This window comes from Scyliorhinus torazame, chromosome 13 (genome assembly GCF_047496885.1).
Source record: "Scyliorhinus torazame isolate Kashiwa2021f chromosome 13, sScyTor2.1, whole genome shotgun sequence".
NCBI lineage: Eukaryota > Metazoa > Chordata > Chondrichthyes > Carcharhiniformes > Scyliorhinidae > Scyliorhinus > Scyliorhinus torazame.
Genome location: NC_092719.1, coordinates 113,420,439 through 113,446,546, shown reverse-complemented (window position 1 = coordinate 113,446,546; position 26,108 = coordinate 113,420,439). Strand labels below are relative to the sequence as shown.

Here is a 26,108-nt window from a genome sequence, read left to right as displayed (position 1 = left end):
CTGTGCCGAATTCTAACTTCTTCTAAAAACTGTACAATTCTTTTCTGGCTTTGTCTTTTGCTCCTGGCATCCTCCTATAAAATTAGCATCACATCCATTATTCATGGTTCACCCCTTATTCTCTCTGACTTTTCAAATCTGATTATTTCTTGCACTGTGTAATTTAGCATTTTAACTGCATTTCTCGATTTTAAAAAAAAGTATCTTACCTTTCTTTGAACAGGGAGAGAAAGGCCCTCCACGTGAAAAACTGAAACTTTTGGGTGACTTAATAGAGCCCTGGTTCATTTTCTCTTTGATCTGGAGCGTAGGTGGCACTGGTGATGCTGCAAGCTATTTTGCTTTCAGCAACTGGATGAGACGAAAGATGGGAAATGAAAAGGTATGTTTGTTTTAATTGAATTGGCTTATTGAGGTAATAAACTCTAGCATTGCAAAATCAATGATTTAAAATTCATACCTTTCAACACATCAATATAATCTCATTTTCTGTTTCTTTCCACCTTGCCATCGAGGCACATTCATGTGTAACTGAGGTTTCTGAAAACTATGTGAGTGTTTCTCCAGCTCATTAGCCTCTAAATTCCTCTCGATTCCCCTTTTCATGGGACACTGGCATCAGTTTTGGGACAGGGGGGACCTATACCGTTGGGATGGTCTCCACCTGAACCGAGCTGGGACCAATGTTCTGGCGAAAAGAGTAAATAGGGTGGTCAATAGGACTTTAAACTAAAGACTGGGGGGGAAGGGAAAGTCAGGGAACCAAGAGGTGAAGTAATCAGCAGGGAGCGTAGCTGCTTAGGAATACAAAAAAACACGAACAGACAAAACTCAAGAGTGGTTACGATCGTCCCCATCCCACAAAATATGACACAGTGTATGGAAAGGCTCAGTAAACCAAGGTCCACCACACTAAGAAAACAAAAAGGGACGGTCAATAGAGAATTAAAGGTGCTATATTTAAATGCGCGCAGTGTACGGAACAAGGTAGATGAGCTTGTGGCCCAGATTGTGACTGGCAGGTATGATGTGGTAAGCATCACAGAGACATGGTTGCAGGGGGTTCAGGACTGGCAGTTAAACATCCAGGGATTCACAACCTATCGAAAAGACAAGAGAGGTGGGCAGAGGGGGCGGGGTTGCCTTGTTAATTAGGAATGAAATTAAATCAATAGCACTAAACGACATAGGGTCAGATGATGTGGAGTCTGTGTGGGTAGAGTTGAGGAACCACAAAGGCAAAAAAAACATAATGGGAGTTATGTACAGGCCTCCTAACAGTGGTCAGAACCAGGGGCACAAAATGCACCACGAAATAGAAAGTGCATGTCAGAAAGGCAAGGTCACAGTGATCATGGGGGACTTTAATATGCAGATGGACTGGGTAAATAATACTGCCAGAGGACACAAGGAAAGGGAATTCATTGAATGTTTACAGGAGGGCTTTTTGGAACAGCTTGTGATGGAGCCCACAAGGGAACAGGCCATTCTGGACTTAGTGTTGTGTAATAAGCCAGACTTGATTAAAGATCTTAAAGTAAGGGAGCACTTAGGAGGCAGTGATCATAATATGGTCGAATTCAATCTCCAATTTGAAAGAAAGAAGATAGAATCAGATGTAAAGGTGTTACAGTTAAATAAAGGTAACTAAAGGGGCATGAGGGAGGAACTGACGAAAATCGACTGGGAGCAGAGCCTAGTGGGAAAGACAGTAGAACAGCAATGGCAGGAGTTTCTGGGAGTAATTGAGGACACAGTACAGAGGTTCATCCCAAAGAAAAGAAAGGTTATCAGAGGGGGGATTAGGCAGCCATGGCTGACAAAGGAAGTTAGGGAATGCATCAAAGCAAAAGAGAAAGCCTATAATGTGGCAAAGAGTAGTGGGAAGTCAGAAGATTGGGAAGGCTACAAAAACAAACAGAGGATAACAAAGAGAGAGATAAGGAAAGAGAGGCTCAAATTTGAAGGTAGGCTAGCCAGTAACATTAGGAATGATAGTAAAAGTTTCTTTAAATACATTAAAAACAAACGGGAGGCAAAAGTTGACATTGGGCCGCTCCAAAATGACGCTGGTAATTTTGTGATGGGAGACAAGGAAATAGCTGAGGAACTAAATAAGTACTTTGCGTCAGTCTTCACAGTAGAAGACATGAGTAATATCCCAACAATTCCGGAGAGTCAGGGGGCAGAGTTGAATATGGTAGCCATCACAAAGGAGAAAGTGCTAGAGAAACTAAGAGGTCTAAAAATTGATAAATCTCCGGGCCCAGATGGGCTACATCCTAGAGTTCTAAAGGAGATAGCTGAAGAAATAGTGGAGGCGTTAGTTATGATCTTTCAAAAGTCACTGGAGTCAGGAAAAGTCCCAGAGGATTGGAAAATCGCTGTTGTAACCCCCCTGTTCAAGAAGGGAACAAGGAAAAAGATGGAAAATTATAGGCCAATTAGCCTAACCTCGGTTGTTGGCAAGATTCTAGAATCCATTGTTAAGGATGAAATTTCTAAATTCTTGGAAGTGCAGGGTCAGATTAGGACAAGTCAGCATGGATTTAGTAAGGGGAGGTCGTGCCTGACAAACCTGTTAGAGTTCTTTGAAGAGATAACAAATAGGTTAGACCAAGGAGAGCCAATGGATGTTATCTATCTTGACTTCCAAAAGGCCTTTGATAAGGTGCCTCACGGGAGACTGCTGAGTAAAATAAGGGCCCATGGTATTCGAGGCAAGGTACTAACATGGATTGACGATTGGCTGTCAGGCAGAAGGCAGAGAGTTGGGATAAAAGGTTCTTTTTCGGAATGGCAACCGGGGACGAGTGGTGTCCTGCAGGGTTCAGTGTTGGAGCCACAGCTGTTTTCTTTATATATTAACGATCTAGATGACGGGACTGAGGGCATTCTGGCTAAGTTTGCCGATGATACAAAGATAGGTGATGGGGCAGGTAGTATGAAGGAGGTGGGGAGGCTGCAGAAAGATTTAGACAGTTTAGGAGAGTGGTCTAAGAAATGGCTGATGAAATTCAACGTGGGCAAGTGCGAGGTCTTGCACTTTGGAAAAAAGAATAGAGGCGTGGACTATTTTCTAAAGGGTGACAAAATTCATAATGCTGAAGTGCAAAGGGACTTGGGAGTCCTAGTCCAGGATTCTCTAAAGGTAAATTTGCAGGTTGAGTCCGTAATTAAGAAAGCAAATGCAATGTTGTCATTCATCTCAAGAGGCTTGGAATATAAAAGCAGGGATGTACTTCTGAAGCTTTATAAAGCATTAGTTAGGCCCCATTTAGAATACTGTGAGCAATTTTGGGCCCCACACCTCAGGAAGGACATACTGGCACTGGAGCGGGTCCAGCGGAGATTCACACGGATGATCCCAGGAATGGTAGGCCTAACATACGATGAACGTCTGAGGATCCTGGGATTATATTCATTGGAGTTTAGGAGGTTGAGGGGAGATCTAATAGAAACTTACAAGATAATGAATAGCTTAGATAGGGTGGATGTAGGGAAGTTGTTTCCATTAGCAGGGGAGACTAGGACCCGGGGGCACAGCCTTAGAATAAAAGGGAGTCACTTTAGAACAGAGATGAGGAGAAATTTCTTCAGCCAGAGAGTGGTGGGTCTGTGGAATTCATTGCTACAGAGGGCGGTGGAGGCCGGAACGTTGAGTGTCTTTAAGACAGAAGTTGATAAATTCTTGGTTTCTTGAGGAATTAAGGGCTATGGAGAGAGAGCAGGTAAATGGAGTTGAAATCAGCCATGATTGAATGGTGGAGTGGACTCGATGGGCCGAATGGCCTTACTTCCACTCCTATGTCTTATGGTCTTATGGAGACCAAATAAAAATGTAATTAAATTTGTTTTCAAATGTGTTTTAGAATAATGACCTGGATCTTCCACGAAATGGCAATCATCATCAGATGATTCCACCGACTCAACGCATTTCTTCTGGGACCTCCTTATCCCAGATATTCCAGAAAAGCAAAGCACAGCATCCCTCTAGGAACTCAGCAGCAGCAGAGTAGAATTGGGGGAAAGATTGACATGCTACCTTTTTACGGTACAGGCTTGATAGACCAAATAGCCTGTATCTGTGCAACAGTAAGAAATATCCGGTTTGAATGTTAGTGAATGGGTCAGTAGAAGAATAAGTGAATGGATAGGTGGGTGAGGTGGCAGGTGAGTGAGGTGGTAGTCAGGTTGATCTGAGTAGTGATCATAGTCGAGTGGTCATGGGGCTGGGAAGGAATGTCAGATGGTCAAGGAGGTGTTTGGTGATCGAGCCTGGTGGGGGAGGGTAGTGGGTGGTCTGGGAGGTGGTAGGGTTGGATCAGGGGGTAGTCATGGGGTCTGTGTGAGTGACGGTGGAGGTGGGAGGGTTAGTTCTGTGGTTGCCCTGTTAACCAGGAGTTAGATCAGTTTTAATTTGTCTACCATTTCAGGCAAGTACATTGGAACTGTCCAAACTCTCTGACTTTAACTGAGTTGGTGACATTTGCAGAGGGTCTGAAGGATCAAGGGAATTGCTTATTGGAAGCTGAAACTTCAAAGGCAATTCCCACATAGATCAGCGGGTCAGGAATTCCGCATGGTCCCGACGTGCATCTTCAGTTTTACATCTGGCTCCAACGATCCACAGACTGAAAGATATGGGCTAATCTAGCTTGAACTTACGATGAGTGAAAACAGCATAAACCTTATGAACTTGATATTGGGATTTGTGGAGGATGCCAGTTCGCTGATCATTTTATACAACTGCCATTTGTGTTTTTTTTTTTTAATTCTCTGGTCGTTGGGATACTCTTTTCCCATTGCCAACAAATGGCATGCCATTGAGAAACATGTGGCTGGGGGACCGGAGAATCCCACCCAAGATTTAACAAAAATCTTACTACAATTAGATAGGGCATTGGTGAGGTTGTGTGCCATTTTGATCTCCTTCCCTAAGGAAGGACGCACTTGCTCTAGAGGGAATGCAACAAAGATTCACTAGTCCGTGTCCTGGGATGAGGGGATTGCCCGACAAAGAGAGATTGAGTATACTAGGCCTATATTCCCTGGTGTTCAGAAAAATGAGAGGTGATCTAATTTACACCATAAAAAATCCTGATAGGATTTGACATGTTAGATGATAAAAAAACATGTTTCCCTTGGCTGGAGAATCTAGAACACGGGATTAAAATCTCAGAATAAGGGTTTGGCCAATTCGGCCTAAAATGAGGATACATTTATCTACTCAAAGGATTGTAAATCCTTGGAATGCTCTACTTTGTCATGTTGGGTGTTCCGATATACAAACGAACCAACACGGTTGCAGATGGTACAACTCTGTTTTATTATTCTGTACAATAACTACTGTTAACTTCTGGCTGTGGTTCGTACTTCACCAGTTAACCTGTGGACCCAGCCCTTGCACTATCTTAGAGAGGCACTCAGCACATGGTGTATGTCTGAGTGGCACGCTGTGAGCTCTGTGCTCTGAGCTATCTCCTGGTGGAATCCAGTGGGAACTGTGGCGTTCCCTGTTTTATAGTGCATGTGCTCTCACTGGTGATTGGCTGTGATGTTGCGTGTGTGTTGATTGGTCCGTCTACCTGTCCATTAGTGTGTGTGTGTGTGTGTGATTGCACCATGATATGTTAATATGGATATCATGACATACATCAGAGCTCTATGGATGATCAGTCATTGAGTATACTCAAGACAGATATCTGCAGATGTTCGGGTACTAAGCAGAATTAAGTGATGGTGCAGGAAGGTGGAATCCAGTCAGATGTTTGGCTATGGCCTTGTTGAATGGCAGAGAAAGTTTGAAGGGCCGAATGACCTACTTCACCTCCTACTTAGGTTCTCATGCTCTTGTCTTCACAAGTGCATACTTTCATTCTCTCACCCACCCTCTCTTTCTCTCGTATAAATATAGAACTTTACAAGGTCAAAGAAAAAGCAACACTTACTTGTTTTTCTTTTCAAGGGAAGAAGGGTTCACGGGACAGGGAGACTCTTTTCCCCACAAATAAAAATTTGAAACTTTCCTGAAGGACCTCTTGATCAGCAGCTGACTGCTCCAAGCATGCAGTATTCCTGCTCTGACCACAGTTAAACTGCTTTGGTGTCCTGTCAACATAATAGTACCCAATTTGCATAATTATATGAGGCACAAACATGTTTTATGCAGCACCTCATCTACCTGCAGTTTAAAGTCGGAAATGTTCTGTTTTTACCTGTCCTATTAAAGATTTTGCTGGACAGTAGGATTAAAATAGATCCATCTGTCTCGTTTACCCACCCAGACTAAACAAGAGTTAAGAAACATTTCAGAAGATTGTGAGGATTGCTCTAGTGACTAAGTATTGACATTTTGTAAAGTCTTTCTGGTACGCCTTTATTTATTTTTAAAAAATATATTTATTAAAGTCTTTAACACAATTTTTCTCCCTTACAAACAATAACCCCCCCCCCGTAACAAAAAGAAAAGAAACGAGAAATCGCACGGAGCAAGATATATACATGACAAAATAGTATATTTACATAGCTTGTACACTTGCTCTCTCCCGTACGTGCCAGTTTCCCCGACTCTTCATGTTATCTCTTGCTCATCCACCCCCCCAGGCAGCTCCCCCCCCCCCCCCCCCCCCCCCCCCCCGCCCAGGTTGCTGCTGCTGCTGACCAACCTTCCTCTAACGCTCCGCAAGATAGTCTAGGAACGGTTGCCACTGCCTGTAGAACCCCTGCGCAGACTCTCAAGGCGAACTTGATCCTTTCCAACTTTATGAACCCAGCCATATCGTTTATCCAGGCCTCCACGCTGGGGGGCTTCGCCTCCTTCCACATTAGCAAGATCCTTCGCCGGGCTACTAGGGACGCAAAGGCCAGAATACCGGCCTCTTTCACCTCCTGCACTCCCGGTTCGTCCACTACTCCGAATATTGCTAGCCCCCAGCTTGGCTTGACCCGGACTTTCACCACCTGAAATATTGCTCCCGCCACTCCTCTCCAGAACCCCTCCAGTGCCGGGCATGACCAAAACATATGCACATGGTTCGCCGGACTCCCTGAGCACCTTCCACATCTGTCCTCTACCCCAAAGAACCTGCTCAACCTCGCCCTGGTACGCCTTTATAATGTTGCCACAACAGAGCAATCAGAGTAATTCTTGCCTTTCCATGGTAATGTAAATATCTGAATAAACTTTTTTAATGCACTGAAGATAATTATGACAAATATTTGTTCTTAAACTGCTTTGTGATTTACCTTCAGGATGTATAAATTAAAATGCTAAAACTAATCATCTAAAACCACATTTTGTGTGCTAGATCGCTCTTCTTTTCCCTGAAAATGGGCTGGTATATGATTACGAACTGGATGATGCTGGATTCAGCAGCACAGATCATGAAGATGAGGAAATCGAGAGAAAAGTAAGTAAATTGCTGGCGCTGTGGCTATCAGGAACTTCAATGCTTGCACTTGTCCATTTGGATAACCTATTATTTTCCTCTAATATTTTATTAATTGAGTCTTTTGAAAGCACCTACTAGGTTCAAAATGGTTGTGCATAGAAATGTCACACCATCCCCCAAACCCGCAAGGCAGGCAGCAGAAAACATAAAGGGAGGGGGGGGGAGAATAGGAGCCAGGGGACAGTACACCCTGAACGTAAAAGGGGGATACCAAGGAGGGGCCGGGGGAAGGGAAGGTGGAGAAGGGAAGCGGGGGAGGAAGACAAACTAAGACAGACAATATCAATATATATATAAGAACCACACACGCTGTAAATATTAAACGTAAAGTGTTACTGTGTATACATTGAAAATACCAATAAAAATATATTTTTTTAAATGTCACAACATCCGAGGGTGTTTTTATTAAAGATATTAAAAGTTATTTGGTTTGATAGCAGTAACATACTCCCACATTATCATTATGCTAAACATAAACTTCCTGGATCGCATTATAGGCTTCTACTTCCAGATATCTGATAATGTAGGTGTAAACACTTTCAGGCTTCCATAAACTATGCACCTGTTATTATATTCCAGCCTGTGTATGCATTAGTTTGTATATAAATTGATTTAATCACTTAATAAAGCAACTGCTAATCTAAAAAACTTATAACAACCACAATAAATAGTATGTAATTGACCTTAGGACATATTGTAATCAACTGTTGGGTAACATCCTTCTTTCTATGGTTCACAACAACATGATTAAAGCAGGCACAAGACACTTAGCAATATATGGAACTGACTGTATTGGTACTGAATGATTTGCCCAACTCGACAGAGAGTGGCTTTCTGTCTCAAATTCTATCTGTGTACCCTCTGAAGATTTGTTGAAAACAATGCCCCTTTCTGAAACAAATTTTTCTATATTAAATGTATATGTCATGATGTATATATTCCAATATCTTTTGAAAACAGTCTAGTCACACAAACAGTGCAGTCATTGGCCTGGTCTTTTGCCATGACGAAGAGCTTCTCCGTGGTGGCAAAAATGACAGAAGAGACCCAAGTCTGGAAGTCATGCCCTGAATACAACAGCTACTCAGTGGGATTCCTGAGACTAAGTGTTGACGCCAGGGCAGGATTCGTGGACTTCAACAACAGCAAACCCGGTGCACACCTGGACCGATTCAGCGACTGTGGAGGGGCTAGCACCGGTGTCAGGTGGAACACAATCGATTCCAATGAGAAATGGTGCCGAATTCTCTGATTTGCAATTGACACTCAGGAGGCTGATAATCTGCAGCCACATATACACGCTTCACTCTCCACACACACTATCCCAGCCAACAGGATGGCAGCAAGGAGAGCGGCACCAAGGTTCACTTTGCATCAGTCTTCACGGTGGAAGATACCAGTAGGATGCCAGAGCACCAGGCGAATCAGGGGGCAGAGGTGAGTGCGGTGACCATTACTAAGGAGAAGGTTCTGGGGAAACTGAAAGGTCTGAAGGTGGATAAGTCACCTGGACCAGATGGACTACACGCTAGGGTCCGAAAAGAGATAGCTGAGGAAATTGTGGACGCATTAGTGATAATCTTTCAGGAATCACTGGAGGCAGGAAGGGCTCCAGAGGACTGGAAGGTGGCTAATGTAACACCACTGTTTAAGAAGGGAGGGAGGCAGAAGATGGGAGATTAAAGACCGGTTAGCCTGACTTCGGTCATTGGTAAGATTTTAGAGTCTGTTATTAAAGATGAGATCGCGAAGCATTTGGAAGTGCATGGTAAAACAGGACTGAGTCAGCATGGCTTTGTCAAAGGGAGGTCGTGTCTGACAAATCTGTTAGAGTTCTTTGAGGTGGTAACAAGCAAGTTAGACAAAGGAGAACCAGTTGTCGTGATTTATTTAGACTTCCAGAAGGCCTTTGACAAGGTGCCGCAAAGGAGACTGTTAAGTAAGTTAAGAGCTCATGGTGTTTAGGGTAAGATCATGGCATGGATAGAGGATTGGCTGACTGGCAGAAGGTAGAGAGCGGAGATAAAGGAGTCTTTTTCAGGATGGCAGCCGGTGACTAGTGGTGAGCCTCAGGGGTCTGTGCTGGGACCACAACTTTTTACAATATACATTAATAATCTGGAAGAAGGTACTGAAGGCACTGTTGCTAAGCTTGCAGATGATACAAAGATCTGTAGAGGGACAGGTAGTATTGAGGAAGCAAGGGGGCTGCAGAAGCACTTGGACAAGCTAGGAGAGTGGGCAATGAAGTGGCAAATGAAATACAATGTGGAAAAGTGTGAGGTTATGCACTTTGGAAGGAAGAATTTAGGCATAGACTATTTTCTAAATGGGGAAATGCTTCGGAAAGCAGAAGCACAAAGGGACTTGGGAATCCTTGTTCACGATTCTCTTAATGTTAATGTGTAGGTTCAGTCGGCAGTTAAGAAGGCAAATGCAATGTTAGCATTCATGTCGAGTGGACTAGAATACAAGACCAGGGATGTACCTCTGAGGCTGTATAAGGCTCTGGTCAGACCCCATTTGGAGTATTGTGAGCAGTTTTGGGCCCCATATCGAAGGAAGGATGAGCTAGCCTTGGAAAGGGTCCAGAGGAGGTTCACAAGAATGATCCCTGGAATGAAGAGCTTGTCGTATGAGAAACATAGAACATAGAACAATACAGCGCAGTACAGGCCCTTCGGCCCACGATGTTGCACCGAAACAAAAGCCATCTAACCTACACTATGCCATTATCATCCATATGTTTATCCAATAAACTTTTAAATGCCCTCAATGTTGGCGAGTTCACTACTGTAGCAGGTAGGGCATTCCACGGCCTCACTAATCTAAACGGTTGAGGACTCTGGGTCTGTACTCGTTGGAGTTTAGAAGGATGAGAGGGGATCTTATTGAAACTTACAAGATACTGCGAGGCCTGGATAGATTGGACGTGGAGAGGATGTTTCCATTTGTAGGAAAAACTAGAACCAAAGGACACAATCTCAGACTAAAGGGACAATCCTTTAAAACAGAGATGAGGAGGAATTTCTTCAGCCAGAGGGTGGTGAATCTGTGGAACTCTTTGCCGCAGAAGGCTGTGGAGGCCAATTCACTGAGTGTCTTTAAGACAGAGATAGATAGGTTCTTGATTAGTAAGGGGATCAGGGGTTATGGGGAGAAGGTAGGAGAATGGGGATGAGAAAATATCAGCCATGATTGAATGGCCCGGGAAGGAGGCTGCCAGACGCCGCCGTTCACCGTATCTGGGTGCAGGTGGCAGAGGTTGATAGCGCCACGAGCAACACTGTCCGGACCGGCCAGCAGTGCCGGAAAAACTGCATGACCTCCTCAGGGCAGCCAGGGTGAGTAGGCAGCACTGTGCCCCTGGCGCCAACCCCCGTCCCACACACCTTAAACCATTCCACCACTCCCCACACGGAAGGTGTCCGAATCCCACCCTGCACCACCTGCCAGCACCCATATCGGCCACCATGGGCGGATGCCCAAGCCACTGAAGCCATTTGCGACCCACCCCCTGAGCTGCATGTGTCGGATTGTTTAACACCGTGCATTTTTGGTTCCCTCCCCCCACCTGCCCCGCCAGGAAAACGCTACCCATAAACACTGGCAGCGGGAAGAGACTGGAGGGGGACCGGCGGACCTGCGGCTCCTCACTGCGGCAGAGCAGAGGGCCCTGTATGCGGTTTGCCGGCCTGAGGAAAGGGCAGTTGCCGGTGTGGAAACCGATGTCGGGCGAGGAAGTGTTACCCTGCTGAGTTGTGGTTCCTGTGTCTCTTCACCCCCCCCTCCACCCAACACAACCCCCACACCATCCTCACACCACCCCCACTCCTCTCGGCCTGTGGTCTAATCATGCGCCTTGTTTTGTATCTTGCAGGAGTTGCTGGTGATGTGGCGGGTCCTTCTGGTGTCCCCAAGCCACAGCCAGAGTCCCAGGTGTCGAGCAGTGATGTGGACACTGACACGAACGAGAGCGATCAACCCAAGACCAGGTCACCCGGAGCTCAAGTCTGATGATGACACCAATTTCCGGTCACAGTTGCCTCTAACTCCCTCCACCATCCCAGAGACATTCACTTCGGTTGGGCACTTAGTGAAGAGGCTCCTGGGACACTATTTGGTGCACACCACACACATGCTCTGGTACAGCAGGTGGCGGTAGGAACTCCCAAGGAGGGCAGACCGACCCCAGTGACTAGCTGCCATCCAGACGGGTTTCAGGCTTCTGGAACGGACAGTCTCACCGATCGTGGAGATGCAGTGGACTACATGAGGTGTTGTCGGAGAGTATCCCGCACCTGCAGGCGCAGATGGGGGAGTCCAACCATGTGCAGGAGCAGGAAATAGTGCCAACCACGTGCACCACCCAGGCTAATACCTCACGGGTAGGGTCCGCAGTGGATGCCTTGAGGTTTATGGATGAGCATGTCCAAGGCTTGGCGTAATCTGTGCAGGCGGCGGCCAAACCCAGGACAGGGCTGGCCTCTCACAGGCAGTCATGTGCCAGAGTCACCTGGACATTGCAGCAGCGCTCCTGGACGTGGCCCAGTCACAGCGGGCCATGGCTGAGAGTATCAGCTGCATTGCCCAGGCCCTGACGTGGCTGAGACACAGAGGGAGGTGGCCTAGTACCCACCCGGCCCTCCCTGCATCTGGTGGGTAGCGGGCAGAACAAAGTGGCACCACACCACCTGGGACACCCGAGCAGCAACCAGGTCCATTCAGGCCTGGTTGTCGCAGAGACACCTGCCAAAAGGGACATAAGTCGCAGGGTGGAAATTACAGCAGGTTGCCTCCACTCCTGATGTACCACCTAGGGATCCACTTAGATGTAGTGTTAGGGCCAAGAAGGCCGAAAATTAGGCACCAGTTAAGTTGGCATGGGTGCAGGGCACAGAGTAGTGATAGGGTCTAGGGCACAAATCTGTAGATATGTTTTCACATTAAAGACCTGTGCGCAATGTTACAACCTGCTTCCGTGCTCTGTCAGAGGGTGTGAGGGATGGGCTGGTCTGGGCTGGCCGCAGAGGGGGCGTGGATGGGGATGGGGTTGAGGGGGGGGGGGGGGGAATTGGCGGACTTTGGGATGGGCAACGCTGAGAGGCTGCAGTTCAGCCAACACTCACCACTCCGGTGTTCCACCCCCATCCCACCCCCACTGTCCCCACCCCCGCCACCGCAGGAGATTCAATGGAACTATGTGATGGAATGGCCAGCTCACATGCAGGGATCAGCCAAGTGAATGGTGGAAAGTGCTACCGTGGGCAGGAGTCAGGCATTGTTGAACGATGCGGAGCACCAGAGCTCATCGCAGAGCAGGTTGTCAGCATCCTCCATCCCATAGACCAGAACTGCTGTTACTGCCAACCTAGGGCCCACACCCCATAGTGCGGCAGGTATGTATCATGGAGGGGGAGTGGCCGGGAAGGGGAATGTGCAGATATGATGTGGTGTCCATGCCCCTGGCCAGTAGTCCCTAGTCGGTGAATCTGGAGGCGATCAGAGAATCCTGTGCATGTTGGCCCTGGCACACACGTTGTTCGATCTGTGCTTGCCCTAGGACTCTATATCCTGTCCATTCTCGCCTTCACCCTCATCTTCTCCCTTGGAGTCCTCTGGCCCTGGTACTCGTCCCTGCTCTCAGGTGTACTGTCAGCTGGTGCTGACCTTTCCAGCCGTACGCTCCACGTCCCCTGACCAATGCCCCCCTGTAGGGGCCACTGTGGATATTGCCTCTGGGTTGGCTGCGTGATGCCTCGCCGGCGGATAGTGGCTGATTGGGGGGGGGTTGGAATAGTGGAGGGTGGGGTGTGATGGTGGTGGGTGGAGGGTGGGGGCTGGGGTCTCGGGGTGGTGGGTTGGAGAGTGGGGGCTGGGGTGTGGGGATGGTGAGGTAGGGGGCACCCATATGGCCGGTGTCACTGCAGAACCAGGAGCCAAGGTGGGTGGTCAGTGGTGTGCGCAGCAAAATGGCTGTCTTTCAGGCCGTGGTAATGATGGTGCATGCCTGGACACTGCCTCAGTCACGTGAGGGGTCACTCCGGCCCCAAGGCCAATGCCCTGGTCACGCCTCCCTCTGCATGGCAGGGCCCCCCCTCCATCCCAGCCAGTGTCCAGCCCGGCAGCCCACGGTCTTGCCTCTCCGTGACCTTCCCCCTCTCCCTCCCTCATCAGCTATGCCACCTGTTTCTTGATTTTTAAAAGCATAAGTGAAACTCACCGTTGGGGATTGCTCCTAGTGGGGGTGGAGAATCGCAGAGGCCCTGGAGAATACCGGGTCAGGCCCGCTAATATGCAAACGTCGTTTACTGTACGTGCGGAGTGGAACACATTGACGCCACTGTTGCGCCGCCGGAGAATTGCAATTTGGCGTGAAATCGGCAGCCAACACGATTTTGGCTTGAAAACTGATTCTCTCCCCAATTGCGTTCCCAATTCTGGAGGTAGCCGACGTAGAATCCCGCCCACTATTTTTGTAAGGGCAAGAGTGGTTTCAGGTCACGATTTGCATATACATGTTTTGCTGAGGCAGCTGCCTCTGGGAAATGTGCACGTCCAAATCCTGACCTGAGCCCGTTCTCGCCCCAATGTGTACCGATTAGACCTGATAGGTGCAGGTCTGAACTTTGTGGATTTGTTTGGGGGCCAAGAGGTATAGTGGCTTTGTATTTGTTAAAAGTAAGCATGAATGTGTGTAAAAAGTAGATAAAGTAATTGGAACTGTCAAAAACAACTGTCAAACATGTCAAGCTGAACTGTCAAAAGGAGCTGTCAAAAACAGTGTCAAAGCATTTCAAATTCCTGTACTCTTTGAAATAACTGGAGTGTTTTTTTTAAAGATTGCTTGCTGTTTCACTCTGTCTGTTGACATAAATCTTGAGGTTTCCATTACTGGACTAATGCTGCTGGTGGAATGCTGCTGGTGCATTTCACAGTCGGGTGCCTGCCATTTCAGTTTGACTGACAGTTCTGAGTGGTTATGGACTCTTTGGAGTGGGACAGTAAATTCCAACGCTTGTTTTTATAAGGGATTATATAATTGAATGAAATGTTTGTTGTTTAAGGGATAATGAAGTTGAAGGAATATAAATGTAATTTCTACTGAGAAAGTCCCTTCCTAACAGCACAGTGGATGTGCCTACACCACATGGACTGAAGTGGTTTAAGGAGACGGCTCACCACTACCTTCTCAAGGAAATTCGAGATGGGCAATAAATGCTAACGAGCAACGATCACACCCTGTATAGGAATGCGTTTTTAAAATTACCTCTTTTTACTGTCAGTTTTCTTCCTAGCTCTCCAGAAGTGCTGACTCTTGTATGGGTGAGTTTGAAGTGCAACAGACAATCTTCAGTACCTCACGACAGTGAATGAAATCTGAGGACCAAGGTTTACATGAACCGATGTCGAGAAATAGATTTCCACCACCACCTTTCCCCCCCCCCCACACCCGTCCTCTCAGTTAGGCAGAGAAATTAAAACGCAAAAGAGCCCTTCCAGGAACTAGTTTCTTCTTTAACTTTTTAATAGTCATTCTCATTTAGCTATCCAAAAACTCTTATGAGACTTTTTTTGCATGTATTTCACCGTGTGCTTGTAGGTGTATTACAGATAATTTGCTTTGTTAGTGAGTAACTGACTATGATATAAACCAGCATGTTTATAGAAACATGTGATTAATATACTTGTGCTGCCTGATTATTCTGGTTTATACTACAGATCCAATGGGTTAGCTGGTTGGCATCTGCAGCAGAAGTGGAAATCGCACCAGACACCAATTACTCTGACATCATCATTCCAACCCAGGACACCATCCGAATGTCATATTTGCTGACAACGCTTCTAACCAATAAAAAGCCAGTAAGTTATTCCATCGAGTTTATTTGAAGAATGCACTGGATCTTCTTACTAGTGTTCTAATTCAAATCTTTTTTTTAAACACGGCAGTTCAATTGTTTTTTTTTTAAAATATATTTTATTGAAGTTTTCAAACACAATTTTTTCCCTTACAAATCAAAGAAATAAAAATACAAGTAACATGATAACTGCAATATAACATTGTGTAACTAACATGGTAAACTAACCAAATAACATGAAGTAATACTCCCCCCCGCCCCCCCTCCCCCTCCAAAAACCCAAACAATTTACCCTCCCTCCCTCCCCCCCCCTCCCCCCCCCCCTCCCCCTGGGTTGCTGCTGCTGGTCATCTATCTTTCCTCTAACGTTCCGCTAGGTAGTCGAGGAACGGTTGCCACCGCCTGGTGAACCCTTGAGCCGATCCTCTCAGCGCAAACTTCATCTGCTCCAGTTTTATGAACCCCGCCATATCGTTTATCCAGGCCTCCAGTCCAGGGGGTTTCGCTTCCTTCCACATGAGTAAAATCCTACGCCGGGCTACTAGGGACGCAAAGGCCATGACATCGGCCTCTTTCGCCTCCTGCACTCCTGGCTCATCCACAACTCCAAATAAAGCTAACCCCCAGCCTGGTTTGACCCGGACCATCACCACCTTCAAGATCACTCCCGTCACTCCCCTCCAATACCCCTCCAGTGCCGGACACAACCAAAACATATGTGTGTGGTTCGCCGGGCTTCCCCCGCACCTCCCACACTTGTCCTCCACTCCGAAGAACCTGCTCAACCTTGCTCCCGTTATGTGTGCTCTATGCAGCACCTTAAATTGGATCAGGCTAAGCCTGGCACACGAGGAAGAGGAATTTACCCTGCTTAGGGCATCAGCCCACAAACCCTCCTCAATCTCCTCCCCGAGCTCTTCCTCCCATTTCCCCTTCAGTTCGCCCACCAGCTCCTCCCCCTCTTCTCTCATCTCCCGGTATATCTCTGACACTTTGCCCTCCCCGACCCACCCCCCCGAAAGCACCCTGTCCTGGATCCCTTGTGTCGGGAGCAGCGGAAATTCCCTCACCAGTTGTTTCATGAACGCTCTCACCTGCACATATCTAAAGAAATTTCCCCGGGGCAGCTTATACTTTTCCTCAAGCGCTCCCAAGCTCGCAAACGTCTGGTCAAAAAATAAATCTCCCACTCTCCTGATTCCTACCCGGTGCCAGCTCTGGAATCCTCCATCCAGCCTCCCTGGGGGAAACCTATGGTTATTCCTGATCGGGGACCACACCGAGGCTCCCAGCACACCCCTCTGTCACCTCCATTGCCCCCAGATACTTAATGTTGCCGCCACCACTGGGTTCGTGGTAAATTTGTTTGGTGAGAGCGGTAGTGGCACTGTCACCAGCGCTTTTAAACGCGTCCCTTTACAGGACTTCATCTCCAATCTTTTCCACGCCGCTCCCTCTCCCTCTATCATCCATTTACGAATCATCGCCACATTGGCAGCCCAGTAGTAGTCGCCCAAATTCGGCAATGCCAGTCCCCCTCTGTCTCTATTACGTTGTAGGAACGCCCTCCTTACCCTCGGGATCTTCCCTGCCCACACGAAGCTCGTGATGCTCCTATCTATTTTTTTAAAAAAGGCCTTAGTGATCAGTATAGGGAGACATTGGAACACAAATAGGAACCTCGGGAGGACCATCATCTTAATTGCCTACACTCTGCCCATCAGTGACAGCGGCTGCATGTCCCACCTTTTGAAATCCTCTTCCATTTGTTCCACCAGTCGTGTCAGATTAAGTCTGTGTAAGGTTCCCCAGCTCCTGGCTATCTGAATCCCCAGGTATCGGAAGTTTCTTTCCACTCTCCTTAGCGGTAGGCCATCTATCCCTCTACTCTGGTCCCCAGGGTGTATCACAAAAAGCTCACTCTTTCCCATGTTAAGCCTATATCCCGAGAAATCTCCAAACTCCCTCAATATCTGCATGCCCTCTGTCATCCCCCCCACTGGGTCCGTCACATACAGCAGTAGGTCATCCGCGTAGAGTGACACTCGGTGTTCCTCTCCCCCTCTAATCACCCCTCTCCATTTTCTGGAGTCTCTTAGCGCTATGGCCAGTGGTTCAATTGCCAACGCGAACAGTAATGGGGACAATGGGCATCCCTGGCTTGTTCCCCTGTATAGTCGAAAATACTCCGACCTTTGCCGACCTGCGACCACACTTGCCGTTGGGGCCCCATAGAGGAGTTTAACCCAGCTGACAAACCCGTCCCCGAACCCAAACCTCCTCAGCACCTCCCATAGATACTCCCACTCCACCCTATCAAATGCCTTCTCTGCATCCATTGCCGCCACTATCTCTGCCTCCCCCTCTGCTGGGGGCATCATTATCACCTCTAATAGCCGTCGCACGTTGACATTTAGTTGTCTCCCCTTTACGAACCCTGTCTGGTCTTCGTGCACCACCCCCGGGACACAATCCTCTATCCTCGTTGCCAGCACCTTTGCTAGCAACTTGGCGTCCACATTTAGCAGTGAGATAGGCCTATAGGACCCGCACGGATCTTTATCCCGCTTCAAGATTAGCGATATCGTCGCCTCCGACATTGTCGGGGGTAGGGTCCCCCCTTCTCTGGCCTCGTTAAAGGTCCTTACCAGCAGCGGGGCCAACAAGTCCACATATTTTCTATAAAATTCCACCGGGAACCCATCTGGTCCCGGGGCCTTCCCTGCCTGCATGTTCCCCAGCCCCTTGGTAACCTCGTCCACCCCAATCGGCGCCCCCAGGCCTTCCACCTCCTGCTCCTCCACCCTCGGGAACCTTAATTGGTCCAAAGACTGCCGCATCTCCTCTTTTCCCTCCGGGGGTTGGGACCTATAAAGTCTCTCGTAAAAGGTCTTAAACACCGTCCCGGATGGCTTCATCTGCAGAAAGTGCACCCAACTGGAGCTCCTCACAGACCGCATGGTTCGGTTGGAGCAGCAATTGGATGTACTTAGGAGCATGCAGGTGGCGGAAAGCGTCATAGATCGCAGTTATGTAAATGTGGTCACACCCAAGGTGCAGGCAGAGAAATGGGTGACCACCAGAAAGGGCAGGCAGTCAGTGCAGGAATCCCCTGTGGTTGTCCCCCTCTCGAACAGATACTGTCGGGGGGGATAGCCTATCAGGGGAAAACAGCAGCAGCCAGAGCAGTGGCACCACGGCTGGCTCTGATGTTCAGAAGGGAGGGTCAAAGCGCAGAAGAGTAATAGTAATAGGGGACTCTATAGTCAGGGGCACAGATAGGCGCTTCTGTGGACGTGAAAGAGATTCCAGGATGGTATGTTGCCTCCCTGGTGCCAGGGTCCAGGATGTCTCCGAACGGGTAGAGGGAATCCTGAAGGGGGAGGGCAAACAGGCAGAGGTCGTTGTACATATTGGTACTAACGACATAGGCAGGAAGGGGCATGAGGTCCTGCAGCAGGAGTTCAGGGAGCTAGGCAGAAAGTTAAAAGACAGGACCTCGAGGGTTGTAATCTTGGGATTGCTCCCTGTGCCACGTGCCAGTGAGGCTAGAAATAGGAAGATAGAGCAGATAAACACATGGCTAAACAGCTGGTGTAGGAGGGAGGGTTTCCGTTATCTGGACCACTGGGAGCTCTTCCGTGGCAGGTGTGACCTGTATAAGATGGACGGGTTGCATCTAAACCGGAGAGGCATAAATATCCTGGCCGCGAGGTTTGCTAGTGTCACACGGGAGGGTTTAAACTAGTATGGCAGGGGGGTGGGCACGGGAGCAATAGGTCAGAAGGTGAGAGCATTGAGGGAGAACTAGGGAATAGGGACAGTATGGCTCTGAGGCAGAGCAGACGGGGAGAAGTTGCTGAACACAGCGGGTCTGGTGGCCTGAAGTGCATATGTTTTAATGCAAGGAGCATTACGGGTAAGGCAGATGAACTTAGAGCTTGGATTAGTACTTGGAACTATGATGTTGTTGCCATTACAGAGACCTGGTTGAGGGAAGGGCAGGATTGGCAGCTAAACGTTCCAGGATTTAGATGTTTCAGGCGGGATAGAGGGGGATGTAAAAGGGGAGACGGAGTTGCGCTACTTGTTCGGGAGAATATCACAGCTATACTGCGAGAGGACACCTCAGAGGGCAGTGAGGCTATATGGGTAGAGATCAGGAATAAGAAGGGTGCAGTCACAATGTTGGGGGTATACTACAGGCCTCCCAACAGCCAGCGGGAGATAGAGGAGCAGATAGGTAGACAGATTTTGGAAAAGAGTAAAAACAACAGGGTTGTGGTGATGGGAGACTTCAACTTCCCCAATATTGACTGGGACTCACTTAGTGCCAGGGGCTTAGACGGGGCGGAGTTTGTAAAGAGCATCCAGGAGGGCTTCTTAAAACAATATGTAAACAGTCCAACTAGGGAAGGGGCGGTACTGGACCTGGTATTGGGGAATGAGCCCGGCCAGGTGGTAGAAGTTTCAGTAGGGGAGCATTTCGGTAACAGTGACCACAATTCAGTACGTTTTAAAGTACTGGTGGACAAGGATAAGAGTGGTCCGAGGATGAATGTGCTAAATTGGGGGAAGGCTAATTATAACAATATTAGGCGGGAACTGAAGAACATAGATTGGGGGCGGATGTTTGAGGGCAAATCAACATCTGACATGTGGGAGGCTTTCAAGTGTCAGTTGAAAGGAATTCAGGACCGGCATGTTCCTGTGAGGAAGAAAGATAAATACGGCAATTTTCGGGAACCTTGGATGACGAGTGATATTGTAGGCCCCGTCAAAAAGAAAAAGGAGGCATTTGTCAGGGCTAAAAGGCTGGGAACAGACAAAGCCTGTGTGGCATATAAGGAAAGTAGGAAGGAACTTAAGCAAGGAGTCAGGAGGGCTAGAAGGGGTCACGAAATGTCATCGGCAAATAGGGTTAAGGAAAATCCCAAGGCTTTTTACACGTACATAAAAAGCAAGAGGGTAGCCAGGGAAAGGGTTGGCCCACTGAAGGATAGGCAAGGGAATCTATGTGTGGAGCCAGAGGAAATGGGCGAGGTACTAAATGAATACTTTGCATCAGTATTCACCAAAGAGAAGGAATTGGTAGATGTTGTGTCTGGAGAAGGGGGTGTAGATAGCCTGGGTCACATTGTGATCCAAAAAGACGAGGTGTTGGGTGTCTTAAAAAATATTAAGGTAGATAAGTCCCCAGGGCCTGATGGGATCTACCCCAGAATACTGAAGGAGGCTGGAGAGGAAATTGCTGAGGCCTTGACAGAAATCTTTGGATCCTCGCTGTCTTCAGGGGATGTCCCGGAGGACTGGAGAATAGCCAATGTTGTTCCTCTGTTTAAGAAGGGTAGCAAGGATAATCCCGGGAACTACAGGCCGGTGAGCCTTACTTCAGTGGTAGGGAAATTACTGGAGAGAATTCTTCGAGACAGGATCTACTCCCATTTGGAAGCAAATGGACGTATTAGTGAGAGGCAGCACGGTTTTGTGAAGGGGAGGTCGTGTCTCACTAACTTGATAGAGTTTTTCGAGGAGGTCACTAAGATGATTGATGCAGGTAGGGCAGTAGATGTTGTCTATATGGACTTCAGTAAGGCCTTTGACAAGGTCCCTCATGGTAGACTAGTACAAAAGGTGAAGTCACACGGGATCAGGGGTGAACTGGCAAGGTGGATACAGAACTGGCTAGGCCATAGAAGGCAGAGGGTAGCAATGGAGGGATGCTTTTCTAATTGGAGGGCTGTGACCAGTGGTGTTCCACAGGGATCAGTGCTGGGACCTTTGCTCTTTGTAGTATATATAAATGATTTGGAGGAAAATGTAACTGGTCTGATTAGTAAGTTTGCAGACGACACAAAGGTTGGTGGAATTGCGGATAGCGATGAGGACTGTCTGAGGAGACAGCAGGATTTAGATTGTCTGGAGACTTGGGCGGAGAGATGGCAGATGGAGTTTAATCCGGACAAATGTGAGGTAATGCATTTTGGAAGGTCTAATGCAGGTAGGGAATATACAGTGAATGGTAGAACCCTCAAGAGTATTGAAAGTCAAAGAGATCTAGGAGTACAGGTCCACAGGTCATTGAAAGGGGCAACACAGGTGGAGAAGGTAGTCAAGAAGGCATACGGCATGCTTGCCTTCATTGGCCGGGGCATTGAGTATAAGAATTGGCAAGTCATGTTGCAACTGTATAGAACCTTAGTTAGGCCACACTTGGAGTATAGTGTTCAATTCTGGTCGCCTCACTACCAGAAGGATGTGGAGGCTTTAGAGAGGGTGCAGAAGAGATTTACCAGAATGTTGCCTGGTATGGAGGGCATAAGCTATGAGGAGCGATTGAATAAACTCGGTTAGTTCTCACTGGAACGAAGGAGGTTGAGGGGAGACCTGATAGAGGTATACAAAATTATGAGGGGCATAGACAGAGTGGATAGTCAGAGGCTTTTCCCCAGGGTAGAGGGGTCAATTACTAGGGGGCATAGGTTTAAGGTGAGAGGGGCAAGGTTTAGAGTAGATGTACGAGGCAAGTTTTTTACGCATAGGGTAGTGGGTGCCTGGAACTCGCTGCCGGAGGAGGTAGTGGAAGCATGGACGATAGGGACATTTAAGGGGCATCTTGACAAATATATGAATAGGATGGGAATAGAAGGATACGGACCCAGGAAGTGTAGAAGATTGTAGTTTAGTCGGGCAGTATGGTCGGCACGGGCTTGGAGGGCCGAAGGGCCTGTTCCTGTGCTGTACATTTCTTTGTTCTTTGTTTGTTTGAACAAGAACAGTAAGCCCCGTGTTCTCTATAGTTGTCCCGCCCCTTGTGGCGCAGCTCCCTCTGCCGCCCCACTCCTATTCCCCATCCCCCGCCTATGTCTCTTCTTCCCACCCACCGGCGCCCACATTTCTTAGTGTCCCCCCCTCCCCAATTTACATCTCTATATACATCGGCATTGTCATTTCCCCTCTAACATCAGTCCCTCAGTTCTGATCCAGTTTCTCGTTTTTAATGAAGGTCCATGCTTCTTCCGCCGTTTCGAAGTAGTGATGCCTCTCCTGGTGCGTGACCCACAGTCGCGCCGGCTGCAGCATCCCGAACTTCACCTTCTTCTTGTGTAGCACCTCCTTGGCTCGATTAAAACTCGCCCTCCTTCTCGCCACCTCCGCACTCCAATCCTGGTACACCCGTACCACCGCATTCTCCCATCTACTACTTCGCACCTTTTTGGCCCATCTCAGAACCACCTCTCTGTCATTGAAGCGATGAAATCGCACGATCGTCGCCCTAGGTGGTTCTCCCGCCTTTGGTCTCCTCGCAGGGACCCGATGAGCCCCTTCCACTTCCAAGGGGCCCGAGGGGGCCTCAGCTCCCATTAGCGAGCGTAGCATCGTGCTCACGTAAGCCCCGCCGTCCGCTCCTTCCACTCCCTCGGGGAGACCCAGGATCCGAAGATTCTTTCTCTGTGATCTGTTTTCTAGGACTTCAATCCTTTCAATGCACTTTTTGTGGAGCGCCTCGTGCGTCTGCGTTTTGACCGCCAGGCCCAGGATCTCGTCTTCGTTGTCCGTCACCTTCTGCTCCACCACGCGGAGCTCCATCTCCTGGGTCTTTTGTGCCTCCTTAAGCCCCTCAATTGCCTGTAGCATCGGGGCCAGCACCTCCTTCTTAAGCAGCTCCACACACCGTCTCAGAAATTCGTCTTGGTCCGGCCCCCATGTCGCCTGGGCTCTCTCCGCCGCCATCTTGCTCCTTTTTTCTTCTGCCCCTGTCCTCGAGGATTCTTCGCGATCTGGCCGCCGCCGCCGATATTTTTCTTTCCCGTTGGGGGGGACTCCCTGTTGTCTCACCCCACACCGGGTTTCATCCCGAAAAAATTCCCCGTTGGGGCTCTTAAAAGAGCCCGAAGGTCCGTTCGAGCTGGAGCCGCCGAAACGTGCGGCTTAGCTGGTCATCGCCGCAACTGGAAGTCACGGCAGTTCAATTGTTAACAGCTCTGACTACTGTGAAACCTGGCTAAGTCATCAATCACTGTCGAAGCTGATCTCAGTATAGGATGATGATTAGGATACTGCAGTCAGCATCAATGACCCGAGTACAGAGAGGGGAACATTCTGCCTGATTCCTATTCCTGATCACTTTGTAGTGATCCTCTATGAAATGTACATGCATGTGGGATAGTGTGTGAGAGAACAATATCAGGTCCAGCCTTGCCTAGTTGAACAGTTTACTGGCACTCACTGCTGATGCTTACACATAATGGATGACCACTTGGGTAAGGTGCCAAAGGATGACTTGGTGCTTTTGGGACTGTATTGTTTATGGCCTTTTATATCGGAAAGGGAAGACATCTGGGGAGAATCTTCTTTTATTTCTAAATATTTTAACAGAGTATTTCCATTTAATATCCCTATATGTAATTGCATCCTTGAATTCAGCAATCCTATTCTAAATGTTCACAGATGTCTCTTCTAGTTAATTTGGTATTAATAACTACATAATAGTGTGAAAATACACATCACATAATAACTCAGTAAAAGAAAGAAAGGCTTGCATTTAGATGATGTTTTTTTATAATCCCTGGACATCCTAACCCACTGAACAGCCAATGAAGCACTGTTGAAATGTAGTCACTGTTGTAATGTGACAAACATGGCAGCCAATTTACAAACAGGAAACTCCCACAAAATGCAAAGGGACAATGTCCAAATAATCTACTTCTAATTATTCTGATTGAGGGAAAATATTGGCCAAGTCACTGGGAAGTCTTTTCTGCTGTCTTCAAAATAGTGCTATGGGATCTTTTACAACTACCTGAGAGAGTAACTTGGCCTTGGGTTAACATCTCATTTGAATGCTAGTACTTCCTGTAATACTGCACTCCCTCAGTACTGTACTGGAGTTCCAACATTTCTGTGCTCAGGTTTCTGCACTAGAACTTGAACCCATAACCTTCTAACTCAGCAATAAGATACTGCCCACTTAGCCACAGTAGAGGAGACAAATGAGCAAACCTGATATTTTCGACAGACAGGACCTGATTTCAACCGATTCAAAACCCAGCGTTAAAATTGGGCCCTGCATCAGCCTTCATTACATTGGTGATAAGGTCCATTATTATAAGAAACAAGGATGCAGAAGTGGTTCGGTAGAGGTGAAAAATGATAAAGACAGCAAGTAATTTGTGAGAGTGGTGTACAGACTCCTAACAGTACCCATATGGTAGGACGGAGTATAAAGAAGAAATTATGAGAGCATGTCAGAAAGGTATGGTAATAATCATGGAGGATTTGAAGCTACATACAGACTGTAAAAATCAGATGGGCATAGATAACCTAGCTGAGGAGTTCATAGAACGTTTTTGGATAGTTTCTTAGAACAGCATGTTTTGCAGCTAACCAGAGATCAGACTGTACTAGATCTTGTTTTCTGTAGCAAGTTGGGATTAGGTAAGTGTAAGAACCAGCATGGGACATACGGTGTGGGGCTGAATGTTTTCCCTGTGCTCCTTGAAGTGTACGAGCTCCCCCACTAGGGGTGGAGTAGCTTACCCGTACTTGTATAAAAGGTTGGCCAATCTGGAACCAACCGGCAGGAGAGAGAATACTCAGTGAGGTTGTAAAAGAAATGTTGTGTATTTTTTCTTACTTTGGACTCCCTAAGCCTTGTTAAAGTAAGGACCTTATAGTGAAGACGCACCTAGGTAGCAGCGATCATAATATGTTTACATTTGACATTCAGTTCGAGGGAGGGAAGAGTGATTCAAAGACTAATATTTTAAATAAGGGCATTTATGAAGGCATGAAAACAGGGCTAGATAAAGTGAACTGGCAAATTGAATTAAGGGACAGGTCAATAGAGATGCAGTGGCAGACATTTAACAAGTCCCGATCCTGATGGACTTCATTCTAAGGTGTTAAAAAAAGTGGCTAATGAATAGTTGATACGTTGGTTTTCATTTTTGAAACTGGAGGATCCGGGTTCAAATCCCACCATGGCAGGTGGTGGAATTACATTTTTTAAAAAATATCTGTAATTAAAAGTCTGATGATGACCATGAAAGCATTGTCGATTGTCGTAAAAAAAAACATCAGTTGTATCGAACTGCTAAAAAACCTCAAAGGAACGAAACAGGACAGACCACCTGGAAATTACAATGGCAACCTCAGTACTGTCAACCCTGCAAAGTCCTCCTTACTAACATCTGGGTGCTTGTGTCAAAATTGGAAGAGCTGTCTCACAAACTAGTCAGGCAACATGCTGATTTAGTTGTACACATTGAATCATACCTGAGAGATAATGTCCCAGAAATCACCACCGGCAGAACAAACCCAGCAGAGGTTGCGGCACCATGGTATACAGTTGGGAAGGTGCCCTCAACAATTGATCCAGACCCTATGAAGTTTCAAGGCATCAAGGAAAACTACTGCTGCGTGCCATGTACCACACCCCACCTGTCAGCTGATGAATCAGTACTCCTCCATGTTGAATACCCATTGGAAGGCGCACTGAGGGTTGCAAAGGTGCAAAATGGGTGGGGGACTGCAATGTCCATCACCAAGAGTGGCTCTGTAGCACCATCACAGATATAAAGGACATAACTGCTCGACTGCGTCTGTTGGAGGTGGTGAAAGAACCAACCTGAGGAAAAAAATACTTGACCTAATTTTCCCCACCCTGCCTGCCGCAGATGCATCTGTCTATGGCAGTATCAATAGGAGTAACCATCGCACCGTCCTTGTGGAGATGAGGATACCCTCCATTGTGTTGCATGGCACTCCTACTTTGCTAAATGGGATAGATTTC

At 47.5% G+C, this 26,108-nt stretch overlaps 1 protein-coding gene across 1 annotated transcript in view; it reads left to right on the top strand.

Annotated features, from left to right (window-relative positions):
* dnah1 (dynein, axonemal, heavy chain 1) overlaps window positions 1–26,108 on the top strand; it is a 1,119,271-nt gene that overhangs the window by 598,447 nt on the left and 494,716 nt on the right. The window contains exons 40-42 of the mRNA XM_072472076.1: window positions 224–382; window positions 7,311–7,412; window positions 15,177–15,317. Of these exons, the coding sequence (XP_072328177.1) occupies window positions 224–382; window positions 7,311–7,412; window positions 15,177–15,317 (402 nt within the window). The remainder of the gene's footprint in view (window positions 1–223; window positions 383–7,310; window positions 7,413–15,176; window positions 15,318–26,108) is intronic.